Genomic DNA, 26,155 nt, shown 5'->3' on the forward strand with positions numbered 1-26,155 from the left:
AATTACACAAACACTGTCTTTGGAACCATTGGATCACAGGCTGCAATATTGTATGGTAGACCTAGGTGTGTGTTAATCAACTGAAGTGTAAAAGTTTGAATTCACCATATGAGAGGCAGTTTAGAAGTATTAATGCATAATGTATGTAAGTTCAATTTACTGATTTGAGAGCCTCCTCTCTCTTTGTAATTGTGATACAATATGGATACACTTTCATGTTCATGTACTGTAATTATTTTATAAATTATGCTTTGGTGAAAGTGTTAGGTTTTTGTTTTGTTTTGGGCAATCCTGAAAAACATTGAAATATGCTTTTATCACTTGATTCTATTTGTAATGATTTAGAAATATTATTGCTAGCATTCAGTGAGCATTATTATGGTGAAAATAGTGCATATTTAGTTTATGTTTTACAAGGTATGTTTATGGCTAATGAATTACACAGGAGAAACCATAGTCAATGCAATTTCAGAGAGGAGATATCCATTAAATTTCTGGATGTATTATTTTAAAGAAAGTTGTTTTATTAAGTTGCTGAGTATGTCATCACAGTTCTGAGGAATACTAGTGTCTAGTTTTTAACCAAAATAAATTATGCATGAATATGAATAGCTAAAGATGTCAACTACAGTGAGTCATCTGAATCCAAACTGCTGTTAGGGAGTAACTGAACTGATCTGTGGGGGAGCTCGTGGTTTAAGCAGTCCAGTGTAATCTGTTATCAAACCTTAGTCTGGTTACATTATGTATTTTGTTGGTATTCAAAATAATAGAAGGTTTTCAATAAATATTTTTAAATAATTTGATGAGAAGTGGGAGAAAAACCTTTTGAATAGTTTACCTTTAAATATCTAAAAATTACCTAAGTGTTTGCTCTTTCTTTCTCTTGCTTTCTTTCTCTCTCTCTCCCTTCCCTTTTCCCTTTTCCCTTCCCTTCCCTTCCTTCTTTGAGAGAGAGTCTTGCTTTGTCTCCCAGGCTGGATTGCAGTGATCTCAGCTCACTGCAACCTCTACCTTCCAAGTTCAAGCAATTCTGTAGCCTCAGCCTCCCTAGTAGCTGGGAATATAGGTGCATGCCAGCACACCAGGCTAATTTTTGTATTTTTAGTAGAGACAGGGTTTCACCATGTTGGCCAGGACAGTTTTGAACTCCTGACCTCAGGTCATCCACCTGCCTGGGCCTCCCAAAGTGCTGGGATTAGAGACTTGAGCCACTGCACCCGGCAGTGTTTGCTCCTTTTAAAACTCTGTATGAGAAGACAAGAGGAAACAATTGGAAAATACTGTAAACCACTACATATTTGAATTTAAATGCTGTGGTTCAGGGTATAATGGTACTGTAATAGTTGGGAAACAGCAGGCATTAATTGATGAAAGAATAATACATGAGGGAGGAAATTCAATGTGGTTTCTAAAAGATGGATAGCATTTAGGTAAACCTGAGAGGAGCCCACAGTTGACTGGGAATCGGGACTCAGGTAAGAGAGAATGGGGATACTGCTTTGATGAAGTAAATAGTTCATTTAGATGTTAGGGTTTGCAGAAAAGTTTAGTTGTTATGAGTTTAAAAGTAAAAGCCGAACAGGTTTTATTCTACAAAGACAGGAAAAGAACATGATTGAAGAAAATTTATTTAACAGCTGATGTGAACAGTACAAAAAGGTGGAAATATAAATTCCTAACATTGTGTTTGTTCTTTTGATGTTTCACTATTCCGAGTACTACTGCTATATAATTGAGCAGAGGTCATATTATGAATATTATGTAGATGTGTTTAAATTTTCCAGTTAGAGTTACATAGAAGAGAGGATATTATTATGCTTTCTGGAATTTTGTGTGTCGAGGAGCGGCTTCCATTCTGTTTTGAATCTTAATAAATTAATAATAATTCTGAGCAGGAATATGCTTTAATTCTGAAACCCCCAAATTTACCAATTCCCTTCTTTGCTTAGTTGTATCAAGTTGATTATTTTGAGTCATTGTTGAAGATACACTCTTAAAAATCAGAATATAATTTTTTGGTAATCAATAGATTTGATACTTTTTTTAAAGTGGCACCATTAATTGATACTCTTCATGTGAAGTTCACAATTAAACCTTCAAGTAGTACTTCTTGAAAATCTAAACAGGACTCATGATTATCTATGAAAGGCCTTTGCCAATGAAGTTGTATTACTTTATTTGACACCTCTTATGCATAAGAAAGGTTTAACAAAATAAAACTGCAGGGATTGAATTAAGCAGACAGGTGTGTTGGAATTATATGCAGATCCACATTAGAATACACAGTGGCCTCAGAATGAGCAGAAATCCTGTCTGATCATCTTCTTACCCCCATTTATATTGTACATTAAATCAGAAGACTAAAGGAAGAAATACTTTTAAGCCTTTCTTTTGTTCCTTTTCATAGAGATAATTGAGTTTAAGTAGCTCATAAAACAATTGTGTCTTCAGACCTTGAATTTCATTTATATATCTTCTGTATGTAAGGCTATAGGCAGAGAAACAAAGATGGCTATTTTTCCTTATTTGTCATATAAAATCTAGAATTTAGGAAAAGTTCAGGCTTGACATGTCTATCTAAGAAAGTTGGATTCTTCCCTTTAAATGTTTGCACATTGAAATAAGAGTCCTTTCAGGATACATTGTTATGGTTGTAGTCTCTCCTGGTATAGTTTATTTCATTTCTCCCACCATTTATCAAATGAATGTGGATTGTAGTATAATGTTGCTGCTTTTGACAGGGCACTTGGGAAATTGTTTAGGAAATCTTTGTGAGAGTCATCTTCTATGAATCAGGCACAGCTGCAGATATTGTCTAACTTTTCTATCTTCTATGAATCAGGCAGGCATGGGGAGGCGATAAGGACTAAAATCTTCTAAGATTTTAATTTATGGCTATAGTAGATGAAAACCCAATCATGTAGAATGAATGGACCAAGTACATTATAGGTATTATGTGTAACTGGCAGCAGGTATGCCCGTTATCCAATATAGAGTATTGGAGATAAAGGTTTAATTTTGGAAGTGAAACAAGACAATGATTATCTCTAGGCAGGAAAAATATTTATGGCTAGCAGATGTTGTAATTATGAGAGACTCTTCATTTTGAATCAAAATGAGAATAGATTTTCAGTGGCCTAAGGTACAAAGTAGAGTTCTGTGGAGAATGGCATGCATCTTGAGAATGCTCTGCAGATTGGCTAAACCGTGGGAGATTCACAGTAAACACAGAGCACAGTTAAACATTTTAAATTTATTTAATTCAAACCAGTTCAAAAAATATTTATGAACTGGTTTAAAGGGTCGTTTATACACTGGAGATTAATAGACTACTATGAGTAAGTCTTGACAGTTTGTTGTTTTGAGCTTTTTGGGAGATGCAGGGTTGGAATTAGCAGAATGGCATAAGTACTAGCATAAGAACATTGTACAAAATCTTATTTAATTTCATAGATAAAGGCATTGAGGCATTGAGGTTGGAAGGGGAGTGGTTGTATTAAGCAGGTTACTTTTGGTGAAAATGTGAAGTGTTTGAGAAATAATAATGGACAAATGAGAGACAGTGGCTTTGGAAATGTGAGAAAATGAATGGGGAATTACCTTTCATGAGCAGTCCACTTTAGCATAAGTGGGAATGTGGTAAAAATATTATAGGATTTTGAACTTGTATAACTGAGAAAGCAGTGGAGTATTACTGTTCGTTGTTCACCCTGACTGCACTGTGAAAGACCTTACTGACAGCAAAGGTGGTTCACGATGTGAATGCTAGGGCTGGTTATGAACTTTTTCATTTGCTCAATATATAGGAAAGATTTTTCATTCTGTTTTTTCTTTTTTGTCAGTTGAAGCAGGGGCTTGCAAATGCTGCTGTTTTTCAGTACAAGACTGTTAAGTGCTGAAATACAAATCACTTCTACCTTCAACAGATTTAGCCAGTAGAATTAAATAAAAAGGAAGCACATTCTTAAAAATCCTAAGATGATAAAAGTTTTTTATATTGTGCTAGCTATAGATAATGATTTCAACCTGTATTCTAGCACTGAGAGGGGACATTGATGGATCAAATATCTTTTCTGTGTTATCAAAGTTAAAATAAATGTGGTCATTACAAGATGAGGGAATAGAGTCTGTTCAAACAAAGGGTATATTCGGAGAAAAGCAGAATTCTCTCCCTGTTGAAGGGAAAGTGACTCCTATTTTCTACCTCCCTTTTACTCATCCTCTGCTTAGGTAGAGGTATATCCATATACATTTATAAACCACAGTGAATCATTTGATTTTGGAATACAGGTAGTATAAAATGTGTCCCAGTGTTCATACACATCATACATTAGATATGCCTGGTAGTGTTCTAATTTTACAGTTGTCAAAAAATAATGTTTGAGCCTACTGGCTATGTGTGAAGCTCCAATGTTCAGATTGCAAAGAAACTTAGAATTTTACTAATGAAAGCAAATACATCCAAAGACATTTTTTCAGAGAACAAAAAGAGAAACTAGCAGGAAAGAACAGAATCACTGCAATATCATCAGGCTTTTTCATATATGTAGAATCTTTATTCAGTTTTTTTCAAGTACATCTTATCTTCATTTACTGTACTTTATTTTTTGTGAAGTTTTAAATTTATTTCTTCTATATGGTTAGTGATATTTAAAATTTATATTTAATCAAGTTTATCAGAAAATTATGTTAGAAAATATGATGAGGCTTTACTTCTGCCATCTATATTGTCTGCTATTATCTAAACATAATTGTTTTCTCTTTTTAAAACAATTTGAATAGGGATTTTATGTCATAATTTTCTTTTACTTAATCTCTTTTCTTGTATTATACTTTAAGTTTTGGGACATATGTGTAGAACGTGCAGGTTTGTGGCATAGGTATTACATGTGCCATGGTGGTTTGCTGTGCCCATCAACCCTTCATCTACATTAGGTATTTCTCCTGATGCTATCCCTCCCCTAGCCTCCTATCCCCCAACAGGTCCCAGTGTGTGATGTTCCCCTTCCCGTGTCCATGTGTTCTCGTTGTTCAACTCGCACTTTTATCTACCATAACCTTGAAATTGTCTTATGCATTCATTTGTTTGGATGTTATATGACTCTTCCACTTTAATATAGCCTCCATCAGGACAGAGATTTTTTGCTTCTTTTTTTTTTTTTGAGGCAGTCTTGCTCTGTCACCCAAGCTAGAGTGCAATGGTGCGATCTTGGCTCAATGCAACCTCCGCCTACCGGGTTTAAGCAATTCTCCTGCTTCAGCCTCCCAAATGGCTAAAACTACAGGCATGCAGCACCTCGCCTGGCTAATTTTTATACTTTTAGTAAAGACAGAGTTTCACCATGTTGGCCAGACTGGTCTTGAACTCCTGACCTCAGCGTATCTGCCCACCTCAGCCTTCCAAAGTGCTGGGATTATAGGCGTGAGCCACAGTGCCCAGCATGATTTTTGCTTCTTTTATTCAGTGATATTTGCCTTGTAGAAGGCGCTCAATAAATATTTGAATAAAAGAATAGGTATCATTTATTTTGAAACTAGTTATGACACTTGTTAAAAAGAATACGAGCAATTAATGGTAATGAAAATTGCTAATCCTAGAAATTTTAAATTTAAACTAGTTAATATGGATATAGATCTTGCATGTAATAGGTATTTTATAGAAAAAGTCAGTGACTATACATTTAAGAATTATGCCTTTAATTTTATTTTTCTTCTTTTATCTTGTCTGTCTGCATGATTATGAGGTGATCCTGTGAGGCTATGGAATAAAATTAATGAAAAAAAACGCATAGTAGAACAGCAGAGGTGACATTGATAATAGGGGATATGGGTGAGTGGGTAGATGTATATTTATAGGCATATTTCCTTCCATTACGGAAAATTGAGTGAAGATTTTCTTACATTTTTGCCTGCCTTTTGTCATGGTACTTTCAGAAGTAGCAATTGTTTGATTCTTTTAGGACATCAAATATTTATATGTATAAAGAATTATTTATTTTATGAAATGCTTTAATCATATAGAAAAGTTAAGACAATGTAGTGAGTACACAGGAATACAACACCCATATTGAAAACAAATATAATGAATATCCAAGTACCTACCACCCATATTAAGCTATATGATAATTTTACTTTTCGATTCAGTTTTTAAATCAGAAGTATAACATTTCAGTTTAAATTGAAAATCTCTCAACCTTCTCCAAACATAAGTTTACTTTCCATGAGAGTGCAAAATAAAGCTTCTTTGAAATTATTTAAACTCATGTACCAGTTTAAATAATTTCAAAGAAGCTTTAAAATGTTTATGAGTGAATAATTCAATTTTTTTTCAAAAAGAAATTGTTTGAGAATAGACAATGTACTGTTTGCCAGATGAACACTTGCAATTTTGTACTGTGGGAAGTTTGTCAGGTGCCTATGCTCCATATATTTATATATTTTTTAAATTGTGCAGCATTCTGTACAAAGAATTTCAGTGCCAAATTGTTAACATTGGTTACATTGGGTGGAGAAGGTTGGATCATGGTAGAATTATACATTCTGAATTATTTTGGTAATATTTAAAATTATTATAAGGAAACATTGTTTCGAAATAATAAAAAGGATAAATGTTAAACATAAATATTTTTCACTTATCTTCTTTTTTTTTTTTTTTTTTTTGAGACGGAGTTTTGCTTGTTACCCAGGCTGGAGTGCAATGGCGCGATCTTGGCTCACCACAACCTCCGCCTCCTGGGTTCAGGCAATTCTCCTGCCTCAGCCTCCTGAGTAGCTGGGATTACAGGCACACGCCATCACGCCCAGCTAATTTTTTTTTTGTATCTTTAGTAGAGACGGGGTTTCACCATGTTGACCAGGATGGTCTCGATCTCTTGACCTCGTGATCCACCCGCCTCGGCCTCCCAAAGTGCTGGGATTACAGGCTTGAGCCACCGCACCCGGCCCACTTATCTTCTAAAGTGTGGTATCAAACATGTCATTTCACAATTGATGTAATACAAAAAACATTTGCAATTATGTGTGCATATATATATGTATATCTCATATATATATATATATATATACACCTCTCATTCACATGCATACATTTTACAAATATATATCACCAATCAAATATGTACATCACTTACTTATATTGCTTTTTCAAGTATCTTCATAAAATTTCTAAGGAAACCATGTTTCCTCTGTTAAATCATGCTATTTGTGATCATTTGAAGGAGTGCTATTATTTTTATTTACTTTCTTAATAGAGAATGTTCTCTTTCTATCTCAGCATGGTTAACAATTTGTATTTAAAAAATTGGCAGTGTATTCATAATTTAGCAATCCTACTCTGAGTGGTATATCATCTAAAAATTGATTATGAGCCATCAATAGAGAAAATAACTCTCATAACTTGTTTATGGTATCTAACACGTTTTATTCCCATAGATAGAAAACCACATATAATCTAAGAAAAAACAAGTTTTATGAAAGCTTGTTAGAAAAAACATAAAAGTTGCTTTTTCTTAAATTATACGTGGTTTTATAATTCTTGGAATAATCAAAATTTAAGTAAATCAAAGGCAAAGAATAACAATTACCATTAGCAGAAACTGAAAGCTATATTTTGATTTTGAAAATATAGCTTTATATTTTATTTAAAATATAGGGTACTTTAGTCCCTGAAGTTGATTTACTATATTTTAATATCATTAAAATAAATTTTAATATCAATTGATTAAGATACTTTTCTCTATTTTCTGCTTTGAATAATGAGAGAGAGTTTCAAATGGCAGCATACATGTTTTGAAAACATTTTTGTATTTTTACAGTATTATTGTCTTGGTGACCATTGTTTTATATTATTTCTAGGTAAAAGAGTGGCTCTGTTTGAACTGTCAGATGAAAAGAGCTCTAGGCGGGGATCTGGCTCCAGTTCCATCATCACCCCATCCCAAACCGAAGACTGCACCTGTTACCTCAACATCAGCAGTGAGCAAATCATCCCCACAGTCACAGCAGACCTCCCCGAAGAAGGATGCTGCCCCAAAACAGGATGTCTCCAAGGCACCTGAGCCTAAAAAGCCACCACCACTAGTGAAACAACCAACCCTTCACGGCTCTCCTTCAGCCAAGGCCAAGCAGCCTCCTGAGGCAGATTCTTCATCTAAGCCAGCCCCTCCCAAAGAATCTTCTGTCCCATCTGAGCAGGACAAGGCCCCTGTCGCTGATGATAAACCAAAGCAGACCAAGACAGTAAAGCCACCCACAGACCTTGTATCTTCATCATCAGCAACAACAAAACCTGATATTCCAAGCTCCAAAGTACAGTCACAAGCTGAAGAGAAAACAACCCCTCCTCTAAAAACAGACTCTGCCAAACCCTCACAAAGTTTTCCACCAACAGGGGAAAAAATCACCCCAGTTGACTCTAAAGCCATACCTCGACCTGCATCAGATTCAAAAATTATTTCACATCCTGGGCCTAGTTCAGAGAGCAAAGGTCAAAAACAAGTTGACCCAGTTCAAAAGAAGGAAGAACCCAAGAAAGCACAAACCAAAATAACTCCTAAACCAGATGCCAAGCCAGTGCCAAAAGGGTCACCAACACCCCCTAGCCCACGACCTACCACTGGCCAAACTGTCCCCACACCTCAACAGCCCCCAAAGTCTCAGGAGCAGTCAAGACGTTTCAGTCTGAATCTGGGAAGTATTACTGATGCCCCCAAATCACAGCCTACAACTCCTCAAGAGACCGTGACTGGGAAACTCTTTGGGTTTGGAGCATCAATCTTCAGCCAGGCATCAAATTTAATTTCCACTGCAGGCCAACCTGGACCTCATTCACAAAGTGGACCAGGGGCCCCAACGAAACAAGCCCCTGTCCCTTCACAGCCACCTACTTCGCAAGGGCCACCCAAATCCACAGGTCAAGCACCACCAGCGCCTGCAAAGAATATACCTGTGAAAAAGGAAACAAAAGCCCCAGCAGCTGAAAAATTAGAGCCCAAAGCTGAACAAGCTCCAACAGTAAAACGAACAGAAACAGAAAAAAAGCCTCCACCTGTTAAGGATAGCAAATCTTTAGCAGCTGAGCCTCAAAAGGCTGTCCTTCCCACAAAACTGGAGCTTTCTCCCAAACCAGAATCAACCTGTCCTCTCTGCAAAACTGAACTCAACACAGGTTCTACGGATCCTCCTAACTTCAATACTTGCACTGAATGCAAGAATCAAGTGTGTAATCTTTGTGGATTTAACCCTACACCACATCTGACTGAGGTAAGCAATACATGTATTACATATGGATGTGAGTCTATGCGTTTATTTTGAAATGTTTGGGTGCCAAATATCTGAGCAAAAAATACATTTCTAGTGAAGAAACTAAATTAATATCTTAGAAGTTTTAATTAACTACTCCCAGCTTACCATCTTACTAAGAGTTCATGTTATTTGTACTTTCCTGGGTTAATGTACCATAAGTAAGAAGATGAAGTAAGCTAAGTTAAATGAATATCTTAATTATTAAATTAATATAACAATTATTCACTCATTCATGAAATAAAGACCCTCAGCTTTGAGTTGGTTTTCACATGTAAACTCCAAATAAAGGTTTTAATGTATTATTCCCATCTCTAATCCTTCCAGTCTCTGCAATACATTAATACAAGAAGTTTGGTTGAATATGCATAAACACCATAAAATCTATTATGTTAAGAACAGTTAAAAACTGTTAAGAACTTTGTGTAAATTAATAATTTTACCTACTAGAAAATAGTGATTCAAATATATCTAGGCTTTTTTTAAATTCTGTTGGGAATATTATCTGGCATCCATATGAGATGACACTGTACTAGGAACTGTGGAAAGAAAAAAAAGATATATGGATTTCTGTAACTAATGTGAAGTATTTTTATGGGATGATAAGAATATTTTCTCTGCAGTGTAAATGACTAAAAAGCAGATGGTGAATTTCTAATACAGTTATAAAAGAAAGAATCTATTAACATTAATAGCATGTTAGGGCTATTACAATATCTGGATCTTGAGAGATTGGGGGTTAAATAATTACTGCTGTCTTAGATAAGTAACAACAATGTTTTAATAAACAGTCTGGGAATTAATCTAAATAATTGTTCCAAGATTTTAAATAAATAAAAAATACTTAGGAATAATTTCACTCCACTGTCCTTGATTTTGTTATTCATTATGATGGTAAAATTGAACAGATTTTAGCATCTATATAAAATAAGCTTTAGAGTTTGTTTCTGGTGATGTTCTTGAGTTAAATATTTTCAAAAAATATAGAAAAATTTGTTTTACTTTAAAAAGACATTTGTCTGCTTTGATCTAATTAACACTATATGAAAATGTTGTTGCTACAAGTTTAGATTTTTTTTTCTCTTTAGCTGTGATGAATAATTTTAACTAAGATTCATTTTAAAGGGACATAAAGTTTTAGTTTTTCTCAGCACTTCATGAGTGGTAACAACTACCATTATTACTTACAGTGTTTTGGATTCAATGTAAAAGCAAAATAAAACAAACCTTAAATTAAAAAAAATACTTTTAGAAGAGTGGTTTTTGATTGTGAATTTATGAGGGAAAAATTTTCCCCAATACAATTGTATTTATTTTATATATTAAAAAAATTGTACTTTAATGAGGATTCTTATCATATCAACACAATGCAGTTAAAAAGCAAACTTCGTTTCTTAAAACAAAACTGTACTTTTTGCATTTAAAGTATATTTTTACATAGTAAAAAGCGCAGGTTGAGCACTATAATTTAAATTTTACATATATGTTTATGGGTATGCATACATATATATACATTTAGATTATAGTAATTGTTAGAATTTTGTCAATATTTGGAAGTCTGTAATGACAGTTCCTTGGGTAGAAAGACAATAAACCTTCCAGGGAAATTTTTGATTTTCTATGTGTTGGCAAATTATACTTTGAAAGTGGTAATTTGGAAAGAAGATTTCTTGAATGAAGCAGAGAATTACCAAGAACATGTGTGGAATTTCAGTCCTTTGAATAGTTTGAAATCTAAATTGTCTCAAGTATTTTGATAGGTTAGATGAGGTCATACTTCAAATACGGTGAGTGAACATATTAGACAGTCAGTCATTGTTCAGATTTTTTTGCTCTGTCGCAACTTCTTTGAATTTAGAAGATTATGTTTCAGAAGGGAAGAAAATCTAACAAAAGCAACTAGTATTCCTTGCTCACCTTGAGTATGCTAATGTACATGAAGTTTTCAGTTAGTATAAGGTCTTGATGACCTCTAGTTTCTAGGTAAAGTTCACCTGGCATCAAGAATCAATGAAGGTTAGCTGAGTTATTACCTGTTCAGGTAGTCTCTGTCATTACTCCCTAGGACTTTGGAGGAATGGCAAAAGAAGTTGGTTGAAAAGAGTGGCACAATGTGCTTGCATAGCTATGTGTACATGTGTGTATATACATTTGTACACACACACAGATATATATATATATATATATATATATAAACATATATACATATACCTTTATGTATAGATGTATATGTATCCAGAAAACTAAAAATACTATTAACAGGTGTAATTCATGGAGAAATTGCAGTGTTCCTGCTAATAAATCTTCATTTCTCTCAGGAGTTAGGAAAGCACCTCCTAGATTTTTGTTTTGTGTCTATGTTTTCTTTATTCTGCTTCTAATATGTTTCTTGTGATCTAATATTTTCTGCCTGGCTGGTTAGTACTATACTTCCATGCCAGTTTCAGAGAGAACATTCAGAAAATACTCAGACTTTATGCCTGAAGTGTAAATAAGTGGCATTCCCTCAAGAAAGAATTCAATAATTTCATTTATTTTCTAATAAAGTATGTCCAACTCTCTAATATAAGCCTCTGCTTCTCCTATACTGAACTCTGGGAGACAGAACATTTTTCCTGCTGGTGCCACCCTGACCTCTTCTCCTTTTGACTGTTCTATTTTTCTGGTTGTAAGAAGAGTTCATCATATTTTGTCATTGGTTACAGAGCTGTAGATGGTTTCCCTCTTTCCCCCTCATTAATCAAACACACCTGTCGCTAAGGTTGTTTCCTGTTTCCTACGCAACACCCACGACTGCACCCAAGGAGTGCCAACGGCTCCCTGCAGGCCCTGGGGTGCAGCCAGATCTCAGTCTAAGCTTTACTGTTTAACTGACTGATGCCCTGTTTGTATAAATGGTACTATAATCCCTTATCCTCTAACAGCAAGAGACCATTCTTTAGGCTTTAATCTCTGTCAAGTCAGGAAATACCTTGTCTTGGAAGGAGTTTTTAAAATAGCAATAGAGCTTTCTTAAAAAGCTAGTCTTACAGAATTTGAAAACATGCTGAGAAAAACAGCTTAGTTGGCAAACAATTTACCTAGTGAATTTTGTTGATCTGGTAATCAAATTCAAAATGAGTCAAAATTACTCATAATGGATATTTATTTTATTGTTGTTACCACCCTTTTCTAAGCTAACTTTTTACTGTGAAAATAAGATTTAAAAGTAAATAGGTTTCCTCATGTTTGAGGAAATCCTGGAGTCATAATTTTGCTTCCTTAGCAAGATGATTACTCATGGCCTAAATAATGTAGGGATTTCTAGGAGATATTTGTCACTGTGCAACAAATGAATCTTTTAAGCTAAGACCCAGTGATGTAACTGAGATTTTTTTTGATATCTTTACTCTACCAGGGTGGCTTCCACATTTCCCACTAAATACTCAAAAATGGCCTAGTGGGAATGTCCTTCATTTCTTAGTTTGCAAACACATATTTTCCCTTTACTTTAATAACCATTACTTAATACATTCAAAAACATATATTTAATATTCAAAAGCATTTACATACACAAACAGACACTAAATAAAGTCTTATCAATAAGGAGAAATCAATAAGGAAAAAGGAATTCTACTAATAATTAGTTTCAAAAGAATTACATAATAGAGACTGATCAGCATGGTGGCTCATGACTGTAATGCCAGCATGGTGGAAGCCCAAAGGGGTGGATCACTTGAGGTCAGGAGTTTGAGACCAGCCTGGCCAACATGATGAAACCCTGTTTTACTAGAAATATGAAAAAGCCAGCGTGGTGGTTCGTGTCTGAAGTCCCAGCTACTCAGGAAGCTGAAGAAGGAGAATTGCTTAAATCTGGGAGACAGTGGTTGCAGTGAACTAAGATCACCCCACTGCACTCCAGGCTGGACAACAGAGAGAGACTTTGTCTCAAATAATAATAATAGCAGCAACAACAACAACATAATGCAGATCTACATTAATTAAAAATTTCTGGCATCCACGGCAAAGAAAGAAACCTAATAGCACTTTTAAAATCAATACAAGAAAGTTTATAAGCTGGCCAGCAGGAAAAGATTTTTGGGAAATTAATTTAGGTCATTAATTTTTTAAGACAAATTTGATGTTACTTTTTATTGAGCAATATTTAGTTAAAATATTAAATGATGAATTCAAAATAAAGTTGTATTTTTGATTAATTTAAACTAAAAGCAATTTTCTTTTTAATTCCCATTTTTATGCATTTTTACATAGTTAATGTTCTACTCTGTATGATCGTTCTGTATTTCAATAAACATATAATATTTCTCCATATGATTATATACCTTAAATATCATTTTAAATAGTTACTACCTAATTTTATTGATGTGAGTTTTGGTATACACACAGTTTTCTCATATTCAGGATTTAGGTTGTCATTTTTTTAGTGAACTTTTTAGACAAAAATATTAGTATTTTTAACTATTTCCCAAGGGAAACTTGTATTAGGGTTACTAAATCAATGAATAAGAACCTTGGAATAACAAATTCTCTTTGGAGATGTGATAGCAGTCAACATTGTCACCACCAGTATACGTGATTTCTTTCTCACTATAGCCTCTCCAAACTTGAATATTATCTAAAATAATATTTAATTTGGAAGTCTACAAGTGCTGTAATATTATTTCTTGCCTTACATTTTTGATTACCAGACGTTTTTATTTTAGATATTAGATGTAAATAGATGATTCTAATTATGATCCAGAAAAAAAACTGTGCGATGCTTGAAAGGGTAAATTGATATCAACCATACTGCTTTAAAAAAATTCTAAGAGGGCAGCTATTTTGACTCAACCTATTTGAGGCCATTGTGCTAAGCACTTTTCTCACCACAACCCTGTGGGATAGCTTTTATGTATATTTTCGAGATTAGGAGAATGAGTATCTGAGAGGTATAGCTATCAAACCACAAAGGTGTAGTTCAGAGGCTAAGCCAGTGGTCTCTTTATTATACTGTTTAGGAAACCTAAGGCACTAGGTAACAATGCCACTTGTTCAGTGATCTCTTAAAGTTTCATTGGTTGATAATTGTTAGGATTTTTTTTTTTTTTTTTTTTTGAGACGGAATTTCGCTCTTGTTACCCAGGCTGGAGTGCAATGGCGCGATCTCGGCTCACCGCAACCTCCGCCTCCTGGGTTTTAGGCAATTCTCCCGCCTCAGCCTCCCGAGTAGCTGGGATTACAGGCACGCGCCACCATGCCCAGCTAATTTTTTTTTGTATTTTTAGTAGAGACGGGGTTTCACCATGTTGACCAGGATGGTCTCGATCTCTTGACCTCGTGATACAGCCGCCTCAGCCTCCCAAAGTGCTGGGATTAGAGGCGTGAGCCACCGCACCTGGCCTGCTAGGATTTTAGTACCAACAAATTTGTAAATATGTGCATAAGATCCAGGTAACATTTGGGGACTTTGGAATAGTGATGGTTGTGTTACATGGTTGAATTTAGAAAAATGGTGCAGATTCAGAGGTTCAGAGAAGCATAGAGGCTGGCATCGCTATGCAAGTATTCTTTCCAGTGCATGCAAAGTCTTTACTCCATGAAAATGATAAATGTCTCTGTTTCATTGGTGGTGTGGTCAAGTCTTTGCTTCTATCTTTTTTGTGTAGTCTTCTTTTGTTACACTCCCAGAATGAAATTATTGGGCCAGAGATTATGCATATTCGAACTTTGTTTTCCACAGTGGTTGTATCAATTAATATTCTAACAAAACTTGCATGTATGCTACTGTTTTTCTGGAGATGGTCTGAAATAATAGTCACTGGTCATGTACGCTGATGAATGCTGTGGCTAACTCAAATTACAACATGCTTGAAGTGTAAAATACAAATCGTATTTCAAAAACTTAGTATAAAAAAGTTAAATATCTCGGCCAGGTGCGGTGGCTCACGCCTGTAAGTAATCCCAGCACTTTGGGAAGCCGAGGCGGGTGGATCACGAGATCAAGAGATCGAGACCATCCTGGTCAACATAGTGAAACCCCGTCTTTACTAAAAATACAAACAATTAGCTGGGCATGGTGGTGCATGCCTGTAATCCCAGCTACTCAGGAGGCTGAGGCAGGAGAATTGCCTGAACCCAGGAGGCGGAGGTTACGGTGAGCCGAGATCGCGCCATTGCACTCCAGCCTGGGTAACAAGAGTGAAACTCCATCTCAAAAAAAAAAAAAAAAAAAAAAGAAAAAAAAGTTAAATATCTCAAAAGTAATGTTGTGTTGACTATACATATATATATTTTAGAATATTGGGTTTGTATTAGTCTTATATTATAACTTGTTCATTTTTTCTGGTTACCGGCTCCCACCTTATCTTTTGCACAAGCCATTTCTTTTTACTTCCCCGGTCTTGGGCTTTATCCTTGTCTCAATGGTTTGATCATTGTCGTTTTGTATAGTAATTGATATTTCTAAAATGTATAAAAGATGTAAGGCTTCCTTTGGCTCTTTCTGAATTCATCAAGTCCAATTAATATTACATAAGGCTTTCGTTCCTTAAATATTGTTGATACTATTGCCATTTTGTCTTTCAACTTTGACGTTGCATGTGCATGTGCTATAGTATATTTGTGTGGTTATTTTTCTATGGTCTGCAGAGGAGATAAGACTCTCATTGTCAAGAGATACACTACTGATGCCTGGTGTGGTCTGAGGATCAAAGTTCTCAGGTCCTGCGAATCATCAGTAAGCAATATCCACATTACCTGCTAGCGTTCTGTAGCTATACCAAACTTTAGGTCAGAATATCCTATATTTTCTATTGACTCCTCTGGTTCCAAGTGATTCTTCTGTTCTTTTAAGAACTTCTGGATCTGTTATACTAACTTTGTGGATTCTGGTGAAATGTTCAGCTGTTGAATTAATTGCTACCAGAAGACTCAGTAATACAGAATATTATAAATTGAAAATATTACTATGTCTAGTATTTTCTTCCTTTCTTTTTATGATGGTCATTCATTTTACTTTTAAAATTCTATTTCAATAATTTTAATTTACTCCAAAAGTAGTATTCTATTTTGATAATTTAAATTTCAAAAGTAGTATTCTTCCTTATTACAATCCAGAGTAGTGAAATATCTGAAGGAAAATGAATGGTTTCCTCTTCCTTCTACATCCCTGAAAGTGATATCTTATCTATTTAAATATATATTGTAATGCTTTTTGCTTGTTTTTATAATGGTTATGTACACAGAGTAACATGTGGAAGGATTTGACATTGTTAAAAACGTTATGGGCTAGTTATGTTTTTGAAAATCATTTCTTTTGAAACAAATATGTGAACTTATACATATTTTCATGGATTTTTCTTTACCAAGGATTATACATTAGTCATTCTCAAGTGAACACTCACTGACTTACCTCATATTTATAAGGTATCATCATATTTATAAGGTAAATAGATGTACAGTATCTCACAGTACTGATAGACATTTTCCTCTTGAAAACCAAGAAATTGGGAGTGTTTCTAGCTCTTGTTATTTTGTAAACAAAGCTGTAGTAAAATGTCTATACATATGAAATGGATGTATAAGGTTAAGGCAAATGGGTTTTAAAATGTTATGGAAACTTCCATATTACTTTGTTAAATATTTATAGTAATTATAGTCCTGCCAACAATGTATAAGTATCTCTTTTTTTCTACATTGACTAGTATATAATATTTATCAATTTCATGAGCCAAAAACTATATTGCATTGTTGCATACATTTAACTTTCCCTGCCTATTTTGAGGGTAAAAGTTTTTATCAACATCATGACTTCATTAGCAAGTTATTTTCTCCTCTTAACGTGTATACCTATATAACAATCCTGCATGACCTGCACATGTACCACAGAACTTAAAGTATAATAAAAAAAAAAGAAAAAATTTTTTTCTTTATAGCTGTTGGTGATTTTCAGGGAGGGAGTGTCTGTATATTATGTTTTAGATAATTTGATTGTTTATCTGTCTGGAAATTATCTTCTCTTTTCTATCACTTATTTTTAAATTTCCTTATGAAATTCATTCATATATGAGTTTTTATGCAAGTATTTTAATTTTTCTTTATGATTACTTATTTTTAAATTTTTATTTTTATGGATATGTAGTATGTGTATGTATTTATGGGGTACATGTGATATTTTGATATAGGCATACAATGTATAATAATCACATTAGGATAGTTGGGTTATCTGCCAGCTCAAGCATTTCTCATTTATTTGTGTTAAGAATATTCCAGTGTCCCTCTTTTAGTTATTTTTAAATAAACAAATTATTGTTGACTATAATCACCCATTTGTGCTATCAAATACTAGATCTTATTCATTTTATCTATATTTTTGTCCTCATTAACTATCCCCATTCTCCCTCTGTACCCACTACCTTTCCCAGCCTTTGGCAACCATCATTCTACTGTCTATCACCATGAGTTTGATTGTTTTAATTTTTAGTTCCCACATATGAGTGAGAATATGTGAAATTTGTCTTTCTATGACTGGTTTATTTTGCTTAATGTCTTCCAGTTTTATCCATGCCTTTGCAAATGACAAGATTTCATTATTTTTAATAGCTGGATAATATTCCATGGTATATATGTACCATATTTCCTTTATCCATTCATCTGTTGATGAACTTCGGTTGATTCCAAATCTTGGCTATTGTGAATAATGCTGCTGTAAACATGGGAGTGCAGATATCCCTTTTATTTACTTATGCCCTTTCTTTTGTATATATACCTAGTAGTGGTATTGCTGGATTATATAGTAGTTCCATATTTAGCTTTTTAAGGAACTTCCATACTATTCTCCATAGTGGCTGTACTAACTTAACATTCCAATCAACAATGTGTGAGGATCCTCCTTTCTCCAGATCCTCAACAACATTTGTTATTGCCTTCTTTTAGATATAAACCATTCTAAGTGGAGTGAGAAAACGTAGTGTGCTTTTGACTTTCATTTTTCTGAGGATTAATGATGTTGAGCAATTTTTCATATGCCTGTTGGACATCTGTATGGTTTTTTTTTTTTTTTTTTGAGAAATGCCTATTCAGATCTTTTGCCTGTTTCTTTTCTTTTCTTTTTTTGAGACAGAGTTTCACTCCTCTATTTTTAGTAGAGACACCATGTTAGCCAAACTGATCTTGAACTCCTGACCTCAGGTGATTCACCCACCTTGGCCTCCCAAAGTGCTGGGAATACAGGGGTGAGCCACTGCACCCAGCCCTTTTGCCTATTTCTTAAACAGATTTTTTTTCTATGGAGTTGTTTGAGTTCCTTGTATATTCTGAAAATTAATTCCTTGTCAGATGAATCATTTGCAAACATTTTCTCCCATTATATGGGTTGTATCTTTTGCTGTGAAGAAGGTTTTTAACTTTATGTGATCCCAATTTTCCATTTTTGCTCTTGTTGCCTGTGCTTTTGAGGTATTGCTCAAGAAGTATTTGCCCAGATCAATGTCCTGAGAGTTTTCCTAATGTTTTCTTCTAGTAGATTTTTCGTTTCAGATCTTAGATAAAATTGATTAATTCTTTAATCAATTTTATTTCATTTTTGTATAATGTAAGAAACAGGGGTCTAGTTTCATTCTTCTGCATTTGGATATCCAGTTTTCCCAGGACCATTTCTTGAAGAGACTACACTTTCCCCAATGTATGTTTCTTGGCATCTTTGTTTAAAATGAGTTCACTCTAGATGTATGAACTGACTTCTGAGTTCTTTTATTCCATTCCATTGGTCCACATGTCTGTTTTTATGCCATTGCCATGCTGTTTTATATACTATAGCACTGTAGTATAATTTGAAGTCAGGTCATGTGATTCTTCCAGTTTTGTTCTTTTTGCTCAGGATGCTTTGTTTATTCTTGGTATTTTGTGGTTCCATATAAATTTTAAGATTTTTTTTCTATTTATGTGGAAAATGTTACTAGTATTTTGACAGAGATTGCATTGAATCTGTCGATTGCTTTGGGTAGTATGGGCATTTTAACAATATTAATTCTTCTATTCCATAAACATGGATAATCTTTTCTTTTTTGTGTCCTTTCCAATTTCTTGCATCAATGTTTTATAGTTTTCATTTAGGGAACTTTCACTTCCTTGGTTCAGTTTATGTCTAAGTATTTAATTTGTAGCCATTGTAAAAGGAGTTACTTTCTTATTTTGTGAGGTTGTTTGCTGTTGGTATATAGAAATGCTACTGATTTTTATGTTTTGATTTTGTGTCCTGAAAATTTACTGACATTGTATATCAATTCTAATCATTTTTCTGGTGGAATCTTTAAGTTTTTCAAAATATAAAATTATATTATTTAAAGACATGGATAATTCAACTTCTTTTCTTCCAGTGTGTATGCCGTTTATTTCTTTCTCTTGTCTATTTGCTCTAGCTAGGACTTCCAGTACTTTGTTGAATAACAGTGGTCAAAGTGGGCATCCTAGGTCGGGTTCTGTAATAACAGCATATTGGGAGGCCCAGATGGGTGGATCACCTGAGGTCAAGAGTTCGAGACCAACCTAGCCAACATGGTGAAACACCATCTCTACTAAATATACACAAATTAGCTGGGCATGGTGACAGGCACCTGTAATCCCAACTACTTGGTAGGCTGAGGCAGGAGAATGATTTGAACCTGGGAGATGGAGGTTGCATTCTTGGAATAAATCTCACTTGGTCGTGATGGATGCATTTTTTAATGTGTTGTTGGAATTTGGTTTACTAGTATTTTGTTGGGGACTTTTGCATCAATGTTTAGCAGAGATATTAGACTGTAGCTTTTTGTTGTTGTTGTATCTTTGAGTGGTTTTGGTGTCAGGGTTATAGCCTCTTGCTTAATTGACTCCTTTATCATTATTACCTTCTTTGATTCTTTTCATATTTTTCTTCTTGAAATCTATAACGTTTGTCTAAATATAGCAATTCATGCTTTTTTTGTTTTCATTTGCATGAAATATCTTTTTCCATCCCTTTATATTCAGTCTATGTATGTCTTTATAGGTGAATTGAGTTTCTTATAGGCAGAATTTTTTTGGATCTTGCTTTTTAATTAACTCAGCCACCCTGTCTTTGATTGGACAGTTCAGTCCATTTACATTCAATGTTATTATTTATAAGTAGAATTTATTACTGTTATTTTAAAATTTGTTTTCTAATTGTTTTATGGTTTTCTCTTTCTTCCTTTTCGGTCTTCTTAGGTATAAAAGTGATTTTTTTCTGGTGGTGTTTTTTAATTTCTTGCTTTTTTTTTTATCTGTTACTGATGTTTGATTTGAGATTACCATGAGACTTACAAATAACCTTTTATTACCAATTGTTTTAAATTGTTGACAACTGTGATTGCAGTAGCAACAAAAAACAAGCAAAGGGAAAACTAATAAAAACTCTATACCTCAACTTCTTCTACCCCACCAAGTTTTTAACTTACTGTTTCTATTTATATCTTTTCAAACTGTATATCTTTACAAAAGTTTTTATAGTTATTTTTGATAAGTTTAGTTTTCTACTTGGGGTATAAGTAGTTTACAGACCACAATCACAGTGTTAGAATATTCTGTATATATTTTTCTTATTATTGTTACTAGCAAGTTTTGTATCTTCAGACAATTTCTTATTGCTTGTTAACAATCTTTTCTTTCAGATTGATGAACTCCCTTTAGGATTTCTTGTAAGGCAGCTCTGGTATGGATGAAATCCCTCAGCTTTTGCTTTTCTGGGAAAGTCTTCATTCCTCCTTCATTTTTGAAGGATATTTTGGCTGGATATAATATTCCACAATAAAAGTTTTCTCAGTACTTTAAATATGTCATGCCACTCTCTCCTGCCTTTTGAGATTTCCACTAAAAGGTCTGCTGCTAGATGTGTTGGAGTTCTTGATTATGTTATTTGTTTCTTTTTTCCTTCCATTTTTTTATCTTCTGTATGTCTTTTAATTTTGGAAGTTTGATTTTTAAATGTCTTGAGGTAGTCTTATTTGGGTTAAATCTGCTGATGCTCTGTGACATTCTTGTACTTGAATATTGGTAACTTTCTCTAGATTTGAAATATTCTCTATTACATCCTTGAATAAACTTTTTTTTTTTTTTTAAGTGGAGTGTTACTCCATCACCCAAGCTGGAGTGAGTGACACAGTCTTGGCTCACTGCAATCTCTGTCTCCCAGGTTCAAGCAATTCTTGTGCCTCAGCCTCCTGAGTAGCTGGAATTGCAGGTGTGCACCACCACACCCAGCTAATTTTTGTATTTTTAGTAGAGATGAGGTTTTGCCATGATGGCCAGGCTGGTCTTGAACTTCTGATCTCAATAAATGTGCCACCTTAGCCTCCCAAAGCGCTGGAATTACAGGCATGAGCCACCATGCCTGGCCTCCTCGAATAAACTTTCTACTCTGATCTCTCCCTGTATCTCCTCTTTAAAGTCAATAACTCTTAGATTTGCCCTTTTGAGACTATTTTCTAGATCTTATAGGCATGCTTTATTAGAATTTTTTTTCTCCTGTGACTGTATTTTCATATAGCCTGTCCTCATGCTTACTAAATCTTTCTTCTGCTTGATCATTTCTACTGTTGAGACTCTGATGCATTTTTCAGTTTGTCAATTGAACTTTTCAATTACAGAATTTGTTTGATTTTAAAATTACTTCAATATTTGCAATTTTTTTCTGATAGGATTCTGAATTTCTTCTCTGTGATATCTTGAAGTTTGTTAAGCTTCCTCAAAACAGCTGTCTTGAATTCTCTATCTGAAAGGTTGCATATCTCTGTAGCTTCAGGATTAGTCACTGTTGCCATATTTAGTTCAGTTAGTGAGGTCATTTTTTCCTGGATTTTTTTTATGTTTGTGAATGTTCATTGATGTCTGGGCATTGAAGAATTCAAAATGTATTCTAATCTTTGCTGTCTAGGCTTATTTCTACGTTTCCTTCTTAAGAACACTTTCCAAGTATTCAGAAAGGAAGTGAGTTTGGCTTTGATTTAAGTCTTTGGTCACTGCATTTATTTCTGCACTAGAGATCACCTCAAGCCCAGCAATACTGTGAGTCTTGGAGACTGTAAGAGGTACTGCCTTGGTGGACTTGAGTAATATCCAGGAGAATTCCCTAGAATACCAGGAAGAGTCTCTTGTTCTCTTCCCTCACTTTCACCCAAACAAAAGGATCCTGTCTCTGTGCTGGGCTTCATGGAGTTGAGGGAGAAGTGAGACAAGCTCTCTCATGACCGTCACAGCTAGGATTGCACTAGGTCACATCTGAAGCCAGCACAGAACTGGATTTCCCCATAGGGATTTAGCTACTACTGCCTTGCTGCCACTAATGTTTATTCAAGGCTTAGGAGCTCCTTATTCGGCAAGTGGTGAATCCTGCCAATAGGCAGAAGATTCTCTTTTGACCCAGGATGGCACCAAAAATGTCATCCAGGAGTTAGGACCTGGAATCAGTGGCTTTAGGGCTCTACTTAGTGCTGTATTTTACTGTGTCTGAGCTGGTTCTCAAGTTGCAAGACAAAGTCCTTTTTGTATTTCCCTCTCCTTTTTGCAAGGGGAAGGAGTTTCTCCCTGAACTATACTGCTTAGAGTTAGGGAAGAGGTGATATAAACATTCCCATAGTTGCCCCAGATGGTGTCTCTGGCTTGAATGTACCCCAGCTCCACTATTCTGAGCCTAACACCACCAGTCCTTGTATCTGGAGCCCAGTTTCAATCCTTGTTGCTTAGACTGCCTTTCAAATTTATTCAAGTTCCTCGGCCACTTTAGTCCACTAGAAATGAGGTTAGTAAGAACTCAAGTTCACACTGCTGGAGTGGAGGATTCCCCTCTGGCTGGGGCTGCTCAAAATGCTTCCCTCTTGCTTGCCAGCCAAATTCTGCCCTCTGTTGTGTTCTGATGTGACAGGGAAGTTCCAATGAAAAATCCTGCAATCACTTTGCTCTCCCTCCTTTAGGTGTACAAATTCTCTATCTGTGCTCACTCCTGGGGATTGAGGGAGCGGTGTTGTCAGCAATTCAAGACTGTCCTTTCTACCCTCTTGTGTGCCTCTTGCCTTAATATGATTTTAAATCACGTACTATTATTGCTCACTTGATTTTTGGTTCATATGAAGGTCCTTTCTTGTATGGATAGTAGTTTTATCTGGTGTTCCTGCATACAGATGAACACTGAAGTGTTCTTTTTGGCCGTCTTGCTCTGCCTTCCCATGATTGCCTGTTGGATAAATAAGGCCTTTTTCACATTTGTGGTATAAAAATAACCTTCCACATTTTTCCCTAAGCTTCTGTAGTTTTATTTTTTTCATATTAAAACTCTATACATCTTTTGGTATAGTGCAAGCTGAAAGGTCTAATTTTATGTATTCAAAATACACAGGTGCTTGCCCCCAAATTATTTACCAAGTAATTTATCATTTGTACTCTGATTTGTAGAGCCACCTTTATTATGTAATAAATTTCTTCTAAAACACAGTTTACTTTCCTAGATTCTTTAGTTTGTACCTTTAGGTATCTGTTGTTCACAGTGTCAGAACATTACTATTTTTATTAGACTAGTTGTAATATTAAATATTAAATATCCATGTAAACCTTGGCAATAAAAGCCTAGTAATAGGTTATTATGTGTCCTGGGATTTGACTTTACCCAACTTAACTAATAAGTTAACCTGTTACTATCTCACAGAATCCAACAGTAGACATGAGACTCCTGGGTCAAAGGAAAAGAGGTTTATTACTCATAGCACATGAGACAGCCTGAGAATCAACATATTTGCATCTATTTCTTTTTGTCCCTGACTCCCATGGGGATGATGCAATATGGGCTTAGATTTATGCTGTACACATAGTGAGTTTGAGTCACAGATGAGGAACACTGAGCTTGTAGGATCCACCTATTTTATAGCAGCAGTAAGCAAACTCCATTTTGTCCTAGAGGGAGATAATATGTCAGCCCTTGAGGCTGCCTGTTGCAAACATAAGCTTGAGAAACGGCCAGAATAAAGAGTGGCCAAGGCCTTGCATTGTTGACATAAAAAGCAAGATGTGTGGGAGAATATTATATTATTAACTGTTTCTTTAAATGATGCTAAATATAAAGAGCTTGTGTAGAAAACAAGTAAAAATTGAAAATGTATCCACCAAGGCAAATTTTAGCCAGTTGACTAAGAGCTGGAAGCTGCCCATTTGGCAACCTCTCTAACTCTTCGGCCTATCTCTAATCCAACCCCAAGAGACTCTTATGAAAAGGACTACTTATCAGGCCTTCTACATTACAGATTAAGAAAATTAGGTTCAGGAAAATGAATACTGTGCCTAAGGTTGGGGCCAGTAGTGATTGCTACAGTACTAAATAAAAATACCCTTTTCACCAAGTTTGTTTTCAGTAACTCCTTTTAAAAATTTCATCTTTAACACAGTGTCCTCTGAATGTATCCATGTTGTCACAAGTAAAAGCATTTCAAAATCTTTTGTTTTATAACTGAAAAATAGTCCATGGTCTATACATGCCACATTTTCTTTATCCATTCATCCAATGATGGATACAGGTTGATTCTATATATTGGATTAACATGGACATGTAAATACCACATTACCTCCCTTGTGTAATTTTAGAAAGTTGATATCACAGAAGTGGAGAGTAGGATGGTGGTTACCAGGACCTGACATGTTTGGTGTGGGAGTTGAGAAGATGTTAGTTAAGGTTACAAAATTTCAGTTAGAGGGAATAAGCTCAAGTGTTTTATTCTGTAACATGGTGACTATAGTTAATAATATGTCATATTCTTGAAAAAATGCTAAAAGAGTAGATAAAGTGTTCTCACCACAAAAATGATTACTGTGTAAGGTAAAACATGTTAATTACCTAGATGCAGTCATTTCATAATGTATGCATACTTGAAAACATTATGTTGTTCATGGTAAATACATATAACTTGTTACTTCTTAAAAATTCAATAAAATTTTTTTTAAAGTTTTTTACTTTCCTGAAGAAAGGAAACAATAGAAAAACTTGTGAAACAAATAACTTAATCTTATATTCAAATAAGAACATCTCTAATAGAAAACACATGTTCTATAATTTAATGTATACTCACATTTTATTATATGCTAACATTTTCTTGCTCAATTATGTGTGACATAAGCCCACATATTATTAAAATGTTAGTATGATTTTTTAAAATAAATTCATTAGCATTTCTCCTAGTCAGCCAGAATTTTGGACATGACTCTGAGATTACCTCTTGAATTATAGAAATCTGGCTAATCAGATGGAAAAACAGTATTCCTGATTCAAATATGACAGTCTATATTACTGATGATGAAATTTACATGGCAGTTGCATGTTACTTAATGTATGTCTATCTTACTATTGGAGAAAAAAGGATAATACTAGATACTAAAAAAGGTATTATTTAAATAATACATTTTGTCTTTAATGTTAATGTGGGGGAAAATGATATACATATATGTATATGCGTGCATATATATGTGTGTGAGTGTGTGAGTATGTGTATGTGTGCGTGTGTGTGTGTTAATTATATATAAGATGTTAAAACAAAATTTTCTCTGGGAAGAATTTAGGACTGAAAACACCACAAGGTTTAATTTGGGTGGATGATATGACACTGTCATGTATTAATGTATAGGACTGAATCACATCTGCCTTGTCAACTTTGAAAAGTAAGTTGTAGTGGCAAGGGGAAATATAAAAAGCAGGAGTAGTATTTGAAAATGGCTCATACATGGAATTAAACCTGGGGATAAAAATAACTTCTGAACTGTATGTGTGGAATGCCTAAAGTTGGACTTAAATATATTTTGCTTCTCTGTTGTGTTTTTTTAACTATTAAAAAACATACGTATA

The 26,155-nt window shown here is 34.6% G+C and overlaps 1 protein-coding gene across 12 annotated transcripts in view; it reads left to right on the forward strand.

The window, feature by feature from the left end:
- Positions 1 to 26,155, forward strand: part of PCLO (piccolo presynaptic cytomatrix protein) — a 419,413-nt gene that overhangs the window by 20,461 nt on the left and 372,797 nt on the right. For all 12 annotated transcript variants that reach the window (XR_013524043.1, XR_013524044.1, XR_013524045.1 and 9 more), the window contains exon 3: positions 7,858 to 9,264. Coding sequence is in view for 9 of the 12 variants with exons in the window: in XM_035253964.3 (XP_035109855.3) it covers positions 7,858 to 9,264 (1,407 nt within the window). In the remaining 3 variants the exon portion in view is untranslated. The remainder of the gene's footprint in view (positions 1 to 7,857; positions 9,265 to 26,155) is intronic.

Source organism: Callithrix jacchus, chromosome 11, assembly GCF_049354715.1.
Source record: "Callithrix jacchus isolate 240 chromosome 11, calJac240_pri, whole genome shotgun sequence".
In the NCBI taxonomy this organism is placed as follows: domain Eukaryota; kingdom Metazoa; phylum Chordata; class Mammalia; order Primates; family Cebidae; genus Callithrix; species Callithrix jacchus.